The sequence below is a fragment of the Ursus americanus genome, chromosome 28, assembly GCF_024610735.1.
Source record: "Ursus americanus isolate L20-20 chromosome 28, mUrsAme1.1.p, whole genome shotgun sequence".
Lineage (NCBI taxonomy): Eukaryota > Metazoa > Chordata > Mammalia > Carnivora > Ursidae > Ursus > Ursus americanus.
The window spans coordinates 14,160,567-14,179,055 of NC_142154.1; the positions used below are offsets into that span (position 1 = coordinate 14,160,567).

General features: G+C 49.6%; 2 protein-coding genes across 5 annotated transcripts in view; one reads left to right on the top strand and one right to left on the bottom strand.

Moving 5' to 3' along the window:
• The window catches only part of LOC123790808 (uncharacterized), a 274,206-nt gene extending 267,982 nt beyond the window's left edge, over nt 1–6,224 (bottom strand). The window contains exon 1 of one of the 2 annotated variants that reach the window (XM_087856691.1): nt 2,436–6,224. The gene's annotated coding sequence lies outside the window, so the exon portion shown is untranslated. Of the gene's footprint in view, nt 1–2,190 lie in introns of both variants that reach the window. The other variant, XM_087856690.1, reaches the window with a different exon arrangement.
• Nucleotides 1,487–15,010, top strand: NR2F2 (nuclear receptor subfamily 2 group F member 2). Of its 3 annotated transcripts, none has more exons than XM_045795424.2 (3): nt 1,487–1,588; nt 9,382–9,909; nt 12,651–15,010. In XM_045795424.2, exons 1-3 carry the CDS (start codon nt 1,546–1,548, stop codon nt 12,923–12,925), a joined length of 846 nt encoding a protein of 281 aa, XP_045651380.1. In that variant the 5' UTR covers nt 1,487–1,545; the 3' UTR covers nt 12,926–15,010. The 3 variants fall into 3 exon arrangements, with proteins under 3 accessions (XP_045651380.1, XP_045651379.1, XP_045651383.1); XM_045795423.2 differs by lacking the exon at nt 1,487–1,588 and adding an exon at nt 7,347–7,788; XM_045795427.2 differs by lacking the exon at nt 1,487–1,588 and adding an exon at nt 8,869–9,221.
• Nucleotides 15,011–18,489: the final 3,479 nt, after the last annotated feature.

Consider the following 18,489-nt stretch of genomic DNA (forward strand, 5'->3'; position numbering starts at 1 on the left):
GCGGAAGGGAGGGGGCACCCCCCCCAGTTACACAAGTGGCCTCCTTCTATAAGAGAATGAGTTCACCACCTCCCCAGAGAAGCCTCACCATCCATCCACTCGATATAACTGATGAGACAAACCACAAGGAAAAACTTCTGTAGCCCATATTTATGGTATTAATGAATAGTTAAAAAAAGATTTACACTTCTTATGATCAATATTCTGAGTTATTTCCCTCAAAGTATATAATTACAGTGTCTTCAGAGTTTTCATCATTGTTTGAGGTGGCAAAACCATTTGTAATTTTCATTAGCCAGTAAACATGTAATTAACATTCAGCACTGTGTTTAACTTAATTCCTGTTTAAGACAAGGACAAGAAGCAGCCGAAGAGCGTTAGTTCCATTTGTCAAGTCTGACATACATCTTACCATAACAGTTTCCTAAAATAAAAGATCCGTGTTTCCCCATTATTCTTCTCTTAAAACAAAACAAAAAAATCCATTAGTTAAAACTGTATTAAAACTGCAAGAGGCAACATAGTTTATTCCCAATTTTCTCTAGTTACTGTATTCCTGCTTCCTTTTTTTCATTTGGGAGGGTGGGTGAAGGGAGGGGGTTAATTAAGCATTCATTATTTGAAGACTTGAAATTGGGAACCCCTCCCCCCAAAAAGAAATAGGTTTCCTCCTCAGGAAAGTTCTAGAATGGGGACTGGAAAAGGGGGGCACGGATCTGCAGGGGAGAGGGAAAAATCACTTGGGGGGACATGAGTTAAAAGTAGAAAAATGAGGATTCCAACGGATTCCTAGGAAAAATGTTGCCCTCCTGTTTCAAGTTCTATCTTTGATCCAGGGTGAGGGGAGCCTGTCTGCCAGTCTGCTAGGCTGCTGCTTTTTCCCCCTCCTCTCCCACCTCTGTTTTTTTCCAACTTGCTTTAGGATTAGCCTCCATCCCTCTCGACCCCAAACAGTGGAATTTGGCTGTGCCTTGGGTCGTCCTGCTTTGCAATATCGCCTACAGTTGTTGGCGGTTTTCTGCTGAGGCTGAGCCGTTTGCTCCAGCCTCCGACTAAACTCATTAAGTTGGGAGATTTTTTTCAATTGGACGGGTGTTTTTAAAGTCTCGTCTTTCCAGCCCCAAACAAGGTGTAACAACGCACTCTTCCTTCTAAGGAATGAGATGAGAGACAAGGATCACTCCAGACATCTCCTACCTACGGTTTGGGGTTTTTTTTCTTCAAGGCGAGGCTTGCATTCCTCAGCAGCTATGTACAAAGCTCCCTGAAACCTCGTCTCTCTAAAGTTAGTGTGCAGGGTTTCCCAGGGCTGAGAACGCCTAATACATGGGGAAGCACTTCCTCGAGGTGGAAGATCTCTCCCTTCACCTTTCCTCTTTTTCCCTGCAGGCTAGTGCCTACTTTTTATCAGTTTGCACAATCGCTTAGATAAACACCGAGGAGGAGATTCTCTTTAATTATCAAAGACCCATCTTTTCAGGGGGCCAACAAAGCGTTTATTTCACCCGCCAAACTAAAGGAGAGTTATTCCTGCTTAGAAGGAAGATGCAAGCGGTTTGGGACCTTGAACAAGGCAAATATGGTTTTGGTATGTTTACTTACAGTATTTTTTCTCTCTCTCTCTCCTTTCTCACTTTTCTCCTTGTGCCGTGTGGGGCTGGGGATGACTTGGGGCTTTTCAAAATATCGGTTTGCTAACGTGTATGAAATGCCTAGGACTGTGGTTTCAGAGGTTTGGGGAGGGGGGCAGTCAATTCAATGCATTGCCATATTTTATTACATGTGTGTGATAGGAGAGGTGGTGGAGGGGGGATGAGGGGAAAAATACAATTGCAAAGCTGCCAAAATATGATTAAACCGAAGCGTAAAGACTGCGGTGCCTCCCCATCTCCTCGTCCTGTCTCCTCAAACTCATTTCCTTCGATAGAGCAAACTAAAAGCCAGTCCTGTAAGCGTGTTTTTCCAAGCAACAGACGACTCGGTTTGCTAGCAAAGGAGCTGCGAGGCTCGCACTAAGTATCAGAATTTACTGTTCGATTTGCCTCTGCGCTTCATTTTGCAACCTTGTGCAACTGACAGCCAGCCAGGCAGGGAGGGAGGAAAGCTCTGCCCGGCGCCCTCGGCCGCGGCTCGGGGAGGCGAGAGCTCGGTTAAAGCTAGGAGGAGAATCGCAACGAGAAGGGTACTCACCATCGGGCGGGGTGGTGGAGCTGGCGTGCGGATTTCAGGCAAACGTTTACCTTTTTGCTGTCTATTGCAACCGCGTCAGGCTGACTTAAGAAGCAATTCTGTGCTCTGTCCAGAACGTTCAAGGAACGGTTCCTCATTTTTAAAAAGCCAGCGAGAGAGACGACAGAGACAGAGAAAGAAAAAGAGAGGAGGGGGTGAGGGGGACGCACATAAACCCAGTTCAGGGGGAAAAAAAAAATCATCACCTCTCCGCCAGTGACTCGGGAAACGCAGAGGTGGCGAGATCCCAGTCCGGTCCAACCAAGCCAGAGCCAATTAATTTTAAATCCTGAAGAATTATTCAGATTAAAATGTACAGAAGTTTCATTCTCCTATGCCTACGTGAGCTCAAAGTCGTTTCCCTTTAAGAGCTCCTTTTCTTTTAAAGTTGAATTTTAGGCAGCGAGGACTCTTACACTAGGGGGCAGACAGATACTGTACTTGCTCCAATCTTAAGCAATTTTTTCCCTCCCAGCATATGCTCTGATTTAGCACTGTAAATTTTTCAGAGGACCCAACTCTGACAGCCCCTGGTGATTTTCAAAGTACCACAAGCCAGTGGTTAAAAATTGCATTGACTTGGAAGTTCAGAGGGACACAATGGAAGCCCCTTTCCCTATTCATGGAGCTCCAGTGTGGTGGAAGAGAAAAACACACACGGACTAGATTGAGGGAGAGGAGGAATTCAATGAATCCTGGTGGACAGAACTGGTTTCTACTGAGTTCAGAGTTAAACTCGGCATTTGCTGGGGTCTGTATTCATATTGTGATTTAATTTGTGGAGAATTACAGCCGTCAGGCCACTTTCTACAAGAAAATCATATTCCTGGGTGGGTTTACTTTTCTTTTTTTTTTTTTTCCACCAGAGTAAAACAAATGTTTTTCCAACTTTCACTGGCCAAATTAAAGCTTGCCATTCCTCTCATTAAAATAAATTTACATGTACAATAAAAGACTGGGCTGGATTTTTTTTTTTTGAACAGTAACGACATATTGATATTTATCTGTAAGTCTTAGAGCTGTTTATTCAAGGGAAGTGAGCATCTCTGAAGAAGACATTTTAAAATATTTTCCCCTCTTTTTGTTTTTTTCTCAGTCTGCAGTCCTTTCTCTTCTTGTATGCGGTAAAATTAACTATAATTGATATGGCCATTTATTTATATTTTTGGATTTTTAATAGCATCCCCATAACTGAATGAATCCTAAAATGCAGAGTGAAACACCTCTGACTTCATGGCAGCCCTGTGGTCGTGTGCTTTAGCAGGTTTCAGTTCTGTAAGAGATTGGGAAATTCTTCATTTTAAATCTGAGGCCATCAGAGCGCACTTCAAATACCAAAAATCTCTAAGTGTACTGTGGTAGCTCTTCCTCCTCGAAAATTTCCCCCTTCATGTCTGTAAAAAGGTGATCTTGCTATGGAAGTGTCTGCACTCAAGAGGAGAGATTAAGATTTCCCTACAATCAATTATTCCCATTTTCTATTAAACTGAGATGGGTATGCCCATTAGATTTCCTATTTCAACACAGCCCCACCACATCTCTGCTGAGTTTGCCCCTAATCTACTGACATTTGTAGCATTAGGCAATCCCTTGAATCATAGGGGTTGAAAGGGAAGAAAGAAAGAAAAAAAAAAACCTCCTCTGAAATGATTTCTTTTCCATCCTTCTGTCCTCTTTAAGAGAAAGTTATATTGTGTCTCTAATCAACCTGAAATTCTGAGCCTGTCTTCTCTCTGTGGCAGTCTCATTACACACCAGGTTTATGATAGTTCAGTGTCCACTATAGTTGGGGTTGTTTTTTGTTTTTTGTTTTACAACTTTCAGATAATCCCAGCACCTGCAGCTTTAGTGAAATACGTGATTTCAGTGGAGAAGGGGTGAGGGCTAAGAAGGTTTCAGGGATGAAGTGTAAGGGGGGTTTCTCCTTCCCTAAAAACTAGCCCCTGTCTGCCTGCATCTTCACTTAGAACTTACCTTGTATTCTGCCTGTGTGTAAAGGGTATTGAATGCAAAGTGCACACCAGCACAGGTCAATTATACGTCTGGTTTATGGTTTTTTTAAATCTTTCATCTCGTCGATTTTTTTGAACTATCAAGGATGCTTTCCTGTGGTCATTAATTTACCCTTTATATGTGTTCATGTTTCCTGAAGCTCAGCGTGTTTTATGTCAAATATTTTAATTGTTCATAAACCTGGTTGGCTTACCAGTTTACGGTTTTTCTCTGTGCGAAAACGTGTATGATGGTGTCAAAATTTTGTTCCATAAATGTTGAATAATCACAATTCACTAACTTCTCATAATCAAACCGAAAGGGTACTGCGTTGAAATATAGTGTATTCTGTGGGGGCAATTCTAGATGTTTGATGTTTAAAATCAAACGCCCTGGAATTCAGAGACACATGCATGTTGATGATTTTAGCACATTGAGCAGAATGGCACAGGCTATGAAGTTGTTCTTATTACAGTCAATCTCTTGAGATAGACTATGGCTTGTGTGTGGTTTTTGTGAGTTGGACTTGGTATTATTCCCAATTTGGAGAAGAATCTCTGGTTGTGTTTTAATGACTATATAGATGCTTAAAAGGAACTTGAGGAACAATGAAGTTCGTACTCAACTGTTCCATGACCTAGAAACACAGTCGCTGAAGTCTTTGTCTGTGTACATTGACAAATGTGCATCTGATACATGTGCGCTTACATGTGTGTACAGAGGGTATGCACAGGGGAGGCTGGGAGGCTGCTTCCGCTTGTCCATCAGCGGGCACAACGGTCTATTCACCTCTCTCCACGATTGGGTGTGTGGCAGGACGTTGGCTTGTGAGTTAGCTATAACTAATGAGAGAGGATAAAGTTGAGGAAAATTGATTTTAATTGCGTCATGACAATGAGATGAAGTCTACTTGTGCTTCTCAGCATCCGAGATGCTTTATTTGAGCAATTAAAATGTCAGGCCACATACCTGTGAAATGTTAACCCTACAAGGAAAAGATAGACGCTAAACGGCTTTTTTTCCTCGAAAAGGGAAAAAAAGAAATAAGCCACAAAAACAAACAAGTGATCAGAGTTGATTAAAAGAAGAGTCTACCATCACCCGGATTTGACCAAATGTTTCGTTTGGTAAATGCCTCCAAGCTCGGTTCGCGGCACCTTCCTGCCCCCCACCCACTATCCCTCTGCAAAGAAACCGGGGAACTTTTCTCTTTCTCTGGCATTGTGGGCACAAAGATGCGCCGGGAGTCCCGGGTGGTGCGCGAGCGACGGATTTCGTGGCATAGCCAAGTTGCGGGAGGCGAAGTCCTCTATTCCATCCAAAGCCTCTCGCGGAGCCTTTAAGAGGCGTTGTGTGTGCGCGCCGCGCTCCTCTCCCCGCTGGGGCGGAAACCTCCGGTGCGGGGTGCGGAGAGCTCGGGGGCCGCGTGCCCGGGGCCGGCCCGGGCCCATCCCCCGCCTGGCGGTGGTGGCGGCGCGGCCGCCCCCTCCCCGCCCCTCTTGGCCCCCCGCGCTCCCCGCGCCGCGGCCGCGACGCCGCTCGCGCTAGGACCGGGCTGAGCCCGCGGCCGCCATGGCGGGGCCGCCGCGCTCCGGCCAATGACGACGAGGGGGCGGCGCGCGCGCGCCTGGCCAGGCCAACCCCGGCTGCTGCCTTATAAGGCGCGCCGTCACCATGGCAACGTGCGCTAAGTTGCAGCAGTCGTGTCAAAGTTCACTATATAGAGAGCTCAGTGAGCTGATCGCGGAGAAGCCACTTCTGCCAGCCCCGGCGCCTATAAATCGCATTCCCTCCCGCGCCCCCCTTTTTAGCATATTTGATCACTTTGATTCTCTGTTCTTTTCTCTCCGCGGTGTGTGTGTGCGTGCGCGCGTGTGTGTTTTCTTCTCCTCCTCCTCCTCTCCCCGAGTTGCCTCCTTTCTCCGGGTGCCGTGCTGCCTTTTTTCCCTTCTTTCATTCTTTCTCTCCGTCTTTTTCTCCCCCCTCTGCGCACGAAGGATGTGCTTCTAGGTGGTGATCTGCCCTCCTCTCTCTCTTTTATCATTTCTCCCCCGCCGCCGGCGAGTTGACTCTTTCCCTATGTGTGTGAGGCGGCGGCGGCAGCAGCAGCAGCAGCGGCTCCGGCGGCGGCAGCAGCGGCAGCAGCGACTTCAGCGGCGGCGGCGGCGCTAGACGCGGCGGCTCCGGGCCCGACCCGGCGGCTTCGGCGGCGGCGGCTCCGGCGGCGGCGGCGGCCCGGGCGGCCCGCAGGGAGCGGCGAGCGGCCTCCATCCGGCGAAAGCGGGCGGCGGCGGCCAGAGCGAGCGAGGCGCGCGCCGGGCGCCCGTGGCAGGCGGCGGCGGCGGCCCAGCGCCAGGACGACGCCGAGCAGCGCCCGACGCGGACCACTTTCATGCTGATTCCCCCGGACCCGGGCAGCGCTCCGGCCACTCCGCGGGCCGCCGGCCTCCGCCCCGGCCTGCCCGGCTCTCTGGGCGCGCCCGCGACCGGCGCCTCCGCTCTCCCAGTCCTCCTGATTTCGATGGCTTTCCTGAATGGCTGACTGTGGGCTGCCCTGGACTTGGCCCCCGGACAGTCGCCTCTCCTCCTCCTCCTCCTCCTCTTCCTCCTCCTCTTCCTCCTCCTACTCCAACTCCTCGGCACACCAGCTCTGAGAGCGAGAGAGTGAACGAGAGAGGGAGGGAGAGAGTGAGAGCGAGCGAGATCTTTGGAGAGATTTTTTTTTTTTTTTGCCTCCTACTTCTGTCTTGAAGCCAGACAATCGACTTGCAGCTCTCCCTCCCCTCCCTCTCTCTCCACGTTCTGCTCCCACTCTCTCTCCCCTGGCCCCTTCCCCTCCCCTCCGGGCGGAAAGCCCCCCGAAACCAACAAAGCTGAGCCGAGGGAAACAAACAAAACAAACACACCGGGCCAGACAAGCAATCGACAAAACTTTGCAAAAGCAGAAACAAAAAAGGAAAAACTAATCAACCTCAACCAACCAGCCCCCGAGCCACCCGGGGCGCCCTCCCGCGCCCTCTCGCACCCTCGCACACACAAAAGGCGGCGCGCCGGAGCCCGAGACCCGGGAGCCGCCGCCGCCCGCAGCCAGGGGAGCAGGAAGTCCGGACGCGGCCCCCATAGATATGGCAATGGTAGTCAGCACGTGGCGCGACCCCCAGGACGAGGTGCCCGGCTCGCAGGGCAGCCAGGCCTCGCAGGCGCCGCCTGTGCCCGGCCCGCCGCCCGGAGCCCCGCACACGCCACAGACGCCGGGCCAAGGGGGCCCGGCCAGCACGCCGGCCCAGACGGCGGCCGGTGGCCAGGGAGGCCCCGGCGGCCCGGGCGGCGACAAGCAGCAGCAGCAGCAGCACATCGAGTGCGTGGTGTGCGGGGACAAGTCGAGCGGCAAGCACTACGGCCAGTTCACGTGCGAGGGCTGCAAGAGCTTCTTCAAGCGCAGCGTGCGGAGGAACCTGAGCTACACGTGCCGCGCCAACCGGAACTGTCCCATCGACCAGCACCACCGCAACCAGTGCCAGTACTGCCGCCTCAAAAAGTGCCTCAAAGTGGGCATGAGACGGGAAGGTATCGGCCTCTCATTTCTCCTCCCCCCCCCCCCCCCGCCTGGGGTCCCGGGGCCCTGGGTGCGTTTGGCTAGCCTGCTCTGGGTAAGGACGCAGAAGCCCCAAGCTCCTCTCTTCGTATTGCAGCTGAAAGGGGTTTTATACTAGAAGCAAGTTCTGCGCTGGAACCCAGACCCCCAAATCCGCATGCTTTGGCCGACTGATTTCCTCCTCTACTTTTCTCTTCGGGCTGTTTCATTTTCTTTGCATTGATTGCGAGTTCATTCGAGTTCGCCTTTCTGCGAGGGATGGGGTGTTGTCTGTTGTTGTTTTAAAAGCCTGGTTTACTTCTCTGCCTTTCCTCTCGATTTCTCTCTCTCTCTCTCCCCTTGTTTTTCCTGCATGTTCAACATATGTCCCTCCTCCCCACCCCTCTCCCCAGCCCCCACCCTCTCAAAAAAAAAAACAACAACCTGAGATTGTACTTTTGTACAGGAGGTTCAAATTACAAATGGCAATTTTATGCACTTCGCCGTATTAACGCTGCTGCCCGGGCAGCGCTCATGTGACCCTCCGTGGATTAACATTCTGCTAAAAAAAAAAAAAAGATACCTCTGTTTTCTTTTTTCCTTTCACTTTTGAAAGGAGGAGAGCGCGATAGGGAGCAGGGAAGGGTGGGCGAGGGGCCCTCGGCGGCTGCTTTCGCTCTGCGCGAGTTGGGTCTTTGTGATATAAAATTCGCCGAGCGCCGCGAGCAGTGCTCGGCCAATGGCGCGCTCGGCGCCGGGCGCGGGCTCCGGGCTAGGGCGACCGAACGCCGGGCTTTCTTTGTGTTTCTGCGAGAGCGACTCTCCCGGTCCGGCGTCAGATAACAGCCCGAGCCCGAGCCTCGCCAGCTTTCCCCGGCCCTCTCGGGCCCTACCCGGGCTGCGCCGGCGCCGGCCGCCTGCTCCCCGCCTCTCCCCGGCTTCCTCTCGCATCGGCCGGCCTCTCTCTCCGCCCTCTCCCTCCGTCTCTCTTTCTTCGAGCACACTGATTAGGCTGCCGCCAGACCTCGGCTTTCCGCTCGTCTCTCACCGGGGGTTCCCCGCCGGGCTGGGGTTGGGGCTGCCGGGTTTGGGGGAGAGTTGTTCTGGGGTGGCCGCAGGCCATCTGGGGTGAACCCTTGTGTCTTTTTGCAAAAGCGTCTCACCCTCCCCCCCAGACTCGCCCCTCCCGCTCCCTCTCCTCCAATCAATAAGAAATATCAGCTGTTTAGCAGTAAAGAAGAAAGATGCCCCCAGAATGCTACATCCCGCCCACAGTGCCGGGGACCCCGAGGCAAAGTGGTCAATTCTGGGTCCTCGGCGGCCCAGCCCCGAGCGGGCCTCGGAGGCAAGTGTGCCGCTCTGGCAGCCAGAGCCTGCCTGGGTGGTGGTTTGAGAGGAGTGCTGCCGGGCTCCTGGCGACTTCCAGGTCTGTGGCCCTGGCGCGCTGGCGAGAGGGGCAGGCCTTCCTGTTCTGGCGCGGTGCGGGGTCTGGGTTAGGTGGGGGTCGGGCTGGGGCAGACCCCGCCGGGGTAGCTGGGGACAGAGGCTGGTCATTAACTGCGGGGTGTCTCCTTTCCTCCCCGCAGCGGTGCAGAGGGGCAGGATGCCGCCCACCCAGCCAACCCACGGGCAATTTGCTCTGACCAACGGGGACCCTCTCAACTGCCACTCGTACCTGTCCGGATATATTTCTCTGCTGCTGCGCGCGGAGCCCTATCCCACGTCGCGCTTCGGCAGCCAGTGCATGCAGCCCAACAACATCATGGGCATCGAGAACATTTGCGAACTGGCCGCGCGGATGCTCTTCAGCGCCGTCGAGTGGGCCCGGAACATCCCCTTCTTCCCCGACCTGCAGATCACCGACCAGGTGGCCCTGCTTCGCCTCACCTGGAGCGAGCTGTTCGTGCTGAATGCGGCACAGTGCTCCATGCCCCTCCACGTCGCCCCGCTCCTGGCCGCCGCCGGCCTACACGCCTCACCCATGTCCGCCGACCGAGTGGTCGCCTTTATGGACCACATACGGATCTTCCAAGAGCAAGTGGAGAAGCTGAAAGCGCTGCACGTCGACTCCGCCGAATACAGCTGTCTCAAGGCCATAGTCCTGTTCACCTCAGGTAGGAAGGAGCCCTGCCCTCTCATGCCCAAGGACTCCTAGCTCAGAGTTAGGGCCCAGAGAACTTGGGAGTCCCCAGAGGGAGCCCAGCCTCCCCCCTTGGAAGGCCAAACTGTTGAGTGCAAACTTGGAGTGGGAACTTTGTATAGGTGCTCGGCCTCACCAGGCCTGTCCAGGGGACAGGAGAGGAAGGCTGGACTTGAGGAAGGTGGCTTCAGACACAGGCTTGCAGGATGGGCCATGGGAAAGCCTCTCCGGCCTGCCAGACTGGGGATGCATGTTCCTTAGCCCAGGCCTTCAGGGCCAGCTGAGCCTGTGCAATCTCCCCTACCCCATGGCTCGCTCTCTGTCACCCTGGCTGAGCCTTGAGGAGATGCCTCTGGGCACTGGAGCTGTCCTGGCATCATCTCTGCAGGGGAAAGTTTGCCCCTGCAGGGGAAAAGTTTGTCTGCTAACTCAGTAGGAGTTGGGGCTCCAGGCAAATCCAACCTGAGGGCAGCAATTTTCAAAATCATATTCTTATTAAAACAATGCAGACTGCCAGGAGAGGAGGAAGAGCTGTCAGGAAGGGGCAAGAGGAAGAAAGGGGCCATCATAACTGTCCAGAGTGTCTGCGAGGGGTGCAAGATTCTGGCCTCCTGCTTCCTCTCCCCAGGCAGACACTTAAGGCAGTTCTCAAACAACCCAAAGTGTATGCCAGCTTGGGCTGGATATGAATGTTGCCAGAGATATAAAACCATCATTGACTGCATTATGAAATCTAATTAGTTTGTATGTAGTTTAACCTGTGTGAGTAATAGATCTAATATTAATTAACTCTTGAGGCCAAATGATTTTTGAAGGTGTCTGGCTTTCCACTTTGGGCCACACCTGAGCCTTTTGGCTGCCTCCAGGCTGAGTTGAGCCTATCCCAGGTGGGTGGAAATCACCCCCTCCACATTCTTGGTCTAAGTTGTCAGCTGATCCCTTTGTCATGGCTGAGAGGGGAGAGGGGTTCCCAATTCAGAATAACAAACATTTGGGTGTTGGTAGGGCTTGGAACCTAGAAACTGCAGTTTTTACAGCTTGTAGTCAGGACGCTAGGAGAGCTGAGTAGTTCTGTGGCAGACAAAAAGATTCACAGTCTCTTCCTTATTGTTTGAAAGAAATCTGGGGACCCAAGTCATTAGCTCAATCGATTGCAGGTTCTGAGTCCTTAACCCACTGTCTGTTATACATTGCTGTTTTTCACACATAATTCCCCCCCCCAACAGCCACCCCAAATTCTGCGTTTGAAAGTCCTTAAGTAATCAATTAAAGGGCAGTGTCTGGGCAAGGAAGAGCTGTATGGAGAGAGGCTTGGATCTGGAGTATTTTTCTCAGGGGAACTGTCATAACTAGAACATTTGCCTGATGCAAATAGACAGGCAGGATATTCCCCTACCCCACAGCCACCTTCACCCCCATGCCACAACCCTGCTACACCCAGCCCATGATCCCAGACGATGGGGGTGTTGCTAATTTCTCGATATCATTGTTCGCTCTTCGCCTTACCCTTGGTCTTTGAAGGAAAGAAATGCCTGATACTGTCGTAACAGTTTAATTTATTACTATTTGCAAAATGTGGAGGCCTGTGTGGAGAATGCAAATCTCCTCACAAAGAGATAAAGGTCCTTCTTATCTGATTCATAGGGAGACATACAGTGTACCAATGCAGAGGGAGGGAGTCCTATGCAAACAGATCTTTTAATTCCTGACCACAGACACCTATGCATTCTCTCTACATGAGGAATCTTAGATACACACATGAGGAAATTGCATGTGTGTTCTGGTTCTTGGGGTGGAGGAAGTGGCGGCTGTTTTCAAATATCTGATTTAAGGATTCACAATATGCATGTGTTAGCCCCAGTCTTGTCTGGGGAGCCCAAAAAGGTCAGGTCACAACCTGCACTGCCTTCACTGAGAAGCCTCTCATTTCAAAGGCACTTATTGTATTTTCACATATCCAAAAGAGAAAAGTGTTTTCCTGAAGATAACAGGGAGGGGTTTCTTCTTGGAGGGACCTGAGTCTAAAAAAATAAATAAATAAATAAAGGGGGGTAGGAGAAAAAGGGAGCGAGAAGAAAAGGGGGAAAAGAAACAGCTCAAATGAACAGAGAGATCACAGTTTGCATGGCTGCCCTTCAATAGGGCTATACTGACAAGATCAGTTTTAAAGGGCCACTTAAATCAGTTTCAAAGACTGGAGAAAAATGAGTCGCCCTCTTTGGGGAGAATCTGAGGCTGGGTCGTGGACGCCATTACTAGAGGCTGGGCCAGGTTGTTGCCCTCCCCCCCCACTATATAATTATAAGCCAAACTATTATTTACAGAGGAGGAGGGGGAGGAGCCCTGGCAGTTTTCAGTTCATCTGTTTGTCTGTCTGTTTACTGACTTGAGCCAGATTTCACCCAATGCACTTTGCTTGGGCCTCCCAGTGACCAAGCCTGAGGACTGGGACAGTGAAAGCCTGCAGTGCACTGAGCTGTGTTTGACTTTAAAGCAACTACCCCAGGATCATCTCGTGCTCTCCTCCCCCCACCCAGCTCCCCTCCGCCCAAGTTTTCAGTACAGAGGCATTTGCTTCAGCTCCGGTTGGGGCAGTTTGACAGAGCCCTGTACACAGACCTCATGTGACCCATTTCAAACCTCTTAATCTGATGACTGAATTCTTCTTCTTCTCCTTCTCCTTTTTTTTTTTTTTTTATTTAAACTTTCTTCCAGATGCCTGTGGTCTCTCTGATGTAGCCCATGTGGAAAGCTTGCAGGAAAAGTCCCAGTGTGCTTTGGAAGAATACGTTAGGAGCCAGTACCCCAACCAACCAACGCGATTCGGAAAGCTTTTGCTTCGCCTCCCTTCCCTCCGCACGGTCTCCTCCTCAGTCATAGAGCAATTGTTTTTCGTCCGTTTGGTAGGTAAAACCCCCATCGAAACCCTCATCCGGGATATGTTACTGTCCGGCAGCAGTTTTAACTGGCCGTATATGGCAATTCAATAAATAATAAATCAAAATAAGAAGGGGGAGTGAAACAGAGAGAAAGAAAAGGCAAAAGACTGGTTTGTTTGCTTAAATTCCTTCTGTTAAGAAAGGATATAAAAGGATGTTACAAGTTTGCTAAAAGAAGAGAGGGGAAGAATTTCATGGACTGTGAATTTCAAAAAAAAAAAAGACTGTCAAATGAACTTTTACAGAATGCATTAAAAAAAAAAACTCCTGTGTCGGTCAGAACAACTTGCTACTTATCATTTTTGTATAAAAAGGAAATTAGTCTTTTTCTTTTTTGGTAAATTTTTGAAAAATATTGCTAAAAGTGCATTTAAGGAGATTGGGAGAAAATTAGCAGAATGGAGAAAGTAAGTCTTTTTTTTTTTTTCCAAATTATTAATTGTCCTGTGTCTATGTACCTCTAGCTGTTCTTTTTTGTACTTTTCTGGTTCCAAACCAGTTTATTCTGTGGTTCTATAATAAGTTTTGATATAATCTTGGCTTCTTAAAAACTGTGTATCCTTAAAATATATGTTCTGCAAGAATTAAAACTGAGTCCATGAAAATATCATAGGAAGACATAAAACTTTAAAAGGCAACTCAAAGATGATGGAAACGCACTTACAAGTGGTGACCAAAAATTTTAGGTGAAGTTGAGCACTCTTAATTTGAGAACCGGAGGAACCACATACAACATTTAACTTCCCCTACCCTGCCCCCCCCAAAAAAAGACACCACGACAAACCTAGCTTTTTAAAAATATTTTAAGAAAGAGAATGAACTGTGGAATCTATTGGCAGCCAAGGAATGTGTCCAAGACACATGCTGAGGTTTTGAATAAAAAGTGAACTTTTGTAATTTGAATTGGGTCCCGCTTAGTTCTTGAATTGTTACGAAAATCCTATATCTGTTTGTATATTTGCAAACCCTTTGTATTATAATTGTTGATATTTTCCCTTTTTAAAAAATACCATTGAAATCAGCATGACAAAATAACACTGTTGGCACTTATAGGTAACGTGATTGATTCAGTATCTTAGAGTTTACAGTTTGTGTTTTAAAAAAAACTGAAGGTTTTTTTTTTAAGTGCAACATTTCTGTATACTGTAAAAGTTATAATAACTGAACTGTTTGGTCGAGTCTTTGTGTGTTATATTCCAAGGAAAATTGAAAGTATTCAGAAATTAAAATATTATTTGATATCTGAAATCTGTTTGGCTGTCCCCACTCACTGTCTTTCTCATCGAGTAGAGCCCCTGTGAGCTCTCGCTGAGCCGGGCCGGGGGTCCATTTGTTTACTCCCCTCAGTCAGTTTGTTCAAAGGTGGACTAGTGTATTTGCCTGTTTAATTTGGGTGTGTGTGTGGGGGGGGAGAAGCTGAAGTTAATGGTTTATCTATGGTTTAGGAAGTGCCATACTGATATAGTAAACCACCCCCATTCACCTAATCCTCCTTTTAATTAAAAATGGATTTTCCAGGAAAAAAAAAGGCCCTTATATTTGTCACACTTAAGTGCCTGCTTAGGGAAGGTATTGTGGAAAGTATTAGAAATCTTGAAATCAGTATCTATTTTATGATCAGAAAAAAATACTGTTTTGTACATTTCTGACAGTTAAGCAAAAGACCGTTCTAGCAAGCTAATCACAGCATTGTAAATAGAGGGCAGTTGTTTGCAGTGAGTTTTTCCTTAAGTAGGTGTGATTTTTAAAAATACTCTGTGGTTCTCATCTAGCTTGGTTGTTGAGAGGATTTCAAATTCAGTGATAGAGCTTAGAGCGCTAAAGGGTCTGTTTTTAGTGTATATATGATAACTTGCGGTTGGCCTGCCTTTCCCCTCCCCCCTTTACGTTCATTCTGTGAGAGCATGACCACAGGTCAAGGGAGTCTTTTCCACTGGAGTTATGTACATAAAAACACATCGACATTTTGACATTTAGGATTGTGTAGATACAATCTGTACTGCTCTTGGGATCCTTTGTCCTTAGAAGCCAAATTAAGAAAAAGAAGAGAAAGAAAGAAGGAAGGAAACTTTACAGGGTGTGCTGATTTGGAAGTAGTAACTATTTTGTTTTGGAGGTGTTTTTTTTTTTTTTTTTCCTCTTTCTCTTTTCCTGGTTTGAAGGAAGCTCAGTGTGTGGGAGCTTGCAATTTTGTTCTTGTTGAGGTTTTCCAGCACCCCCCCCCACCATCCTTCACTATGCTGTGGTTTAGCGGGTGGGTAGAGGAGGTGGGAGAAAAGGGATCATTTTGTAAAGTGTATTAAACTTTGATACTCAGTTCCAGTCAATACATGTAGACCAGAAAAATCTGTCTGATTTGTGAATTTGAGCAGAGTCCTCCCATCTGACCCCCAGCTTCTTTCTGTAGATATATACATACATAAATACAAGTATGTTCTTAGGGCAGAATATCGCTGACCTTTAGCTCGAGGTTTGTCGGTTGTTGTTTATTTTCTCCTCTTGCAAGTGCTATCCATGTGAGTGTGTGAAGTTTCTCTAATAAGTAAAACACAGGCCCTTTTCCTTGTTTGTTTTGTGTTAGTTTATTGTAAACAGCCATTTGTTGTAAATTATTATTGGCATTAAATTATAATTTATGATTTTCAAAGCAAAAGACAGTCCCTGTTTTATTATGCTTTAAGCATGTGTTCTAGTCATTGGAAATCTCTCTCACTCTCTCTGAGTTTCAGCAATGAGCTTGGGGTCTGCAAGGCAGAAAAACAGGACCCAAAATTTTTCAAACGGTTAAAACAAAACCTCTTGTATATGTTTAGAGTGGCCGGAGGAGGATCTGTTTAGAGTCTTGAGTTTGGTTTAAGTTTATTGCATTTAAAGAAAGTTTTTCTTTTCACGCTGAGTTAGAACAAAAGATCTTTGCTGCAACTGAACTGGACAAAAGACGAGGGCTGGGACCCAGCGAGTGCGTTCTGTGTGAAATTGACGAGATCTTTAAAAAAGCTGCTAAACATGGCGACTCTTTCCCTTTAAGTGTCTCTTTTTCCTTGCTGGGTTTTTTTTTTTTTCCATCTGATCTGAGCTCGCTTTATTTCTTTTCCCAACCCGCTCCCCCTCCCTCCTCTTGGCGCTCGGGGGTGTGAGAGAACCCAGTTAGACGCGAAATGCAACAATAGTCCGAGGAGAGAGAGAGAGGGGCGATCGCTGCTTCTCGCCACTTTCAAACAAACCTGGGGGAAGACTGAGCTGGGGGTGTGTGTGTGTGTGGAGCGGGGAGGGGGGAATGTAGCCCGCTCGCTCGGCTCCCGGTCGCCCTGCCTCGGCCCTTCTGCATTAGTTCTCCCTGGGCCGCGAGGGGCTGGGGCTCAAAGTTAGCGGGCGACGTCCGGGGCTGGTCCCGCGGAGACGGCTGCGTTCGCATCCGGCCGGCTTGCAGGGACGGGGGCCTGGAGTTGGCAGCAGCTGCGGAAAAGTGCCTGCCCCCCAGCCCCCGCCCCCCACTTACGTGCGGCGGAATTCCGCCAGCGCCCCCGGAAAGTCCGGGGTGCCGGGCGCGCGGAGCTGCACTCCCTGGATGTGCACGGAGCGGCGACAGGCGGGGGGCGGGGGCGGGGGGCGGTCAGGAGGAGCTCGAGCGTGTGAAACTCTGCCTCGAAGCTCGCTTTTGACTTGGTCCTATGAGCTGAGCCAACATGGCGTCTCCCATTGCACCGCGAGCGCCGGGCTGCCAGGCATGGCAGGGCCGGGTAATAGAAAACACATTGGTTACCAAAAAGAAAAAAAGGGGGGGGGGGGCGGCTAAAGGCCATTCCATCTGCAGGCAGAAAACCCTCTTTTAAACTCTTGCTGGTGAGTGAGTGCGGTCCTCGATTATTCTGTAATTAAAGCAGCAGAATTCGTAGGGAAAATACTGGTAACGCTGTATCCCCTTCTCTCTTGCCCCCCCCCATAATTAGGAGAGTTTATTTCATGTCTCCCCTCCCTACAGGAGCCAAGTTAGAAAAAGCAAAAGTCTGTCTCCTCAAAGCATCTTAAATGTTTGAATGGTATAGGGGGAGGGGGAGAGGCCAGTATGTAGACCTGGTCAGTGCTCGCGCTCATTAATGCAGGGGCTGCGCCGGGGTTTGTGCGGGCCGGGTCCAGCTGGGGGGTGGAGGCTGGGCTGTGAACCCCGCCGGGCGTGGGCAGAACTTGCTGCTTGCCTGTCAAAGTTACAGTAAAGGTGGCTTTCCGGGCGGAGGGCTGACTGGGGGCGCGCAGCGGCGGAGGGCGGGTTCCGGGCGGGTGGTCGCAGGCCCTAGAAATGTGTGAGCCTGCGTGGACGGCGCCCCTGGCAGGAGCGCGCCCGCAGCGGAGGATCCCCTTTCTTTAATAGGTTTGAGTGGGCGAGGCCGGCGGTGGGACAGACTTGGCCTCCCAGAGAGGGTCTTCAGAGGGCCTTTGGAGAGACAGTGGATTGGCCCGGGCCGAGCTCTTAGCGGATGAGGGACTCGCCCCTTATGTCCAATTCCAGCCCCTGCCCGGGCCTGGAGACCCCTACCCTCAGCCGCCTGGGAGGGAAGCGAGGTAGTCTCTGAATTCCGGGCCTCGTCAAGATTTATTGAAGTTGGGTTTTAAAAACGTGCTTCAGATGATTTTTCCCATTTTCTCAGATTTCAAAGGCTCCCTGCAGTGCGGCTGCCTAATTAATGGTGAAATTCAACTAAATCTAATTATGCAGTAATTTTAAAGCAGTTAGTGCTGGGCGTTGGTTTGTAATAGGACCCCAGTTTTTTAAAGTTTGCTTACTGTGTTGGTTTAGGGGAAAGCCATCTTTTGTATGGCAAAGAAAGACTGGGAAATAGTTTTGCTGCATGAACCGGAGGGCTGAGAACCGTCCCCACCCCGTCACCTTCAACCCCCATCCCTGTCTCCTGTCCGCTCTCTCTCTCTTTTGCCCTCTCTCAAGCTCAAAAGCTGAGCGAGGTGCTCACCCAGCAAAGAGACCCGTTTTCATAGCCAAAGGGGAAAGAGAGAATTTTTCATAAGGAGACACAAAGGGGCTTAGTATCTGCTCTCCTGGACCCATCTGTAAGGGCTCGAAAACAGGGAAGGGACTCTCATCTTCTCTAATAGAGAACAGATTTCCTCCCCTTAACATCCATTGTCATTAAGGCGAAAAGCTGACTCTCGGAGTTATAAATCTTATCGTCCTTCTGATAACACACTTGTAATAAGTTAGCGTCCTATTCAAAGTGAACTGTAAAACTGCCTCATTTAATATGGCATCTGTGTCATTAAAACTTTTATTATTTTTTCCCCCTCGCGTCTTGCAGGCCTGGCATTCCGTCGAGCTCTGAGGTGCCTATTGGGCCTCTGGGGTAGGGCCAAGGGGGAGAAGGTGTGAGAGATGGGCTGCCTGGTTTCAGCCTCTGGATCTTAGTCTGGGGTGAGAGACCCCTGAGGCAGAGAGGGCCTGGGGGGATGCCGTGTCCCCCTTTCCCATCCCCCGGAGCGGCCCCCTCGAAATGACGTTCCTTGAAAGAAACATGCTTGTGATTAGCTAAGCAAACACATCTGCTTTCGGAGTTGGGCCTTCGTTAATTAGCTGAACAAAGGGCCGTTTTGCTTTTTACCTTTTG

Bases quoted from the DNA above. Each gene is read 5' to 3' on its own strand.
- NR2F2 (XM_045795423.2), top strand. From the start codon at position 7,347: ATGGCAATGGTAGTCAGCACGTGGCGCGACCCCCAGGACGAGGTGCCC. The intron at 7,789-9,381 runs GTATCGGCCTCT...TCCTCCCCGCAG, and splicing joins AGTGGGCATGAGACGGGAAG to CGGTGCAGAGGGGCAGGATG. The intron at 9,910-12,650 runs GTAGGAAGGAGC...ACTTTCTTCCAG, and splicing joins CATAGTCCTGTTCACCTCAG to ATGCCTGTGGTCTCTCTGAT.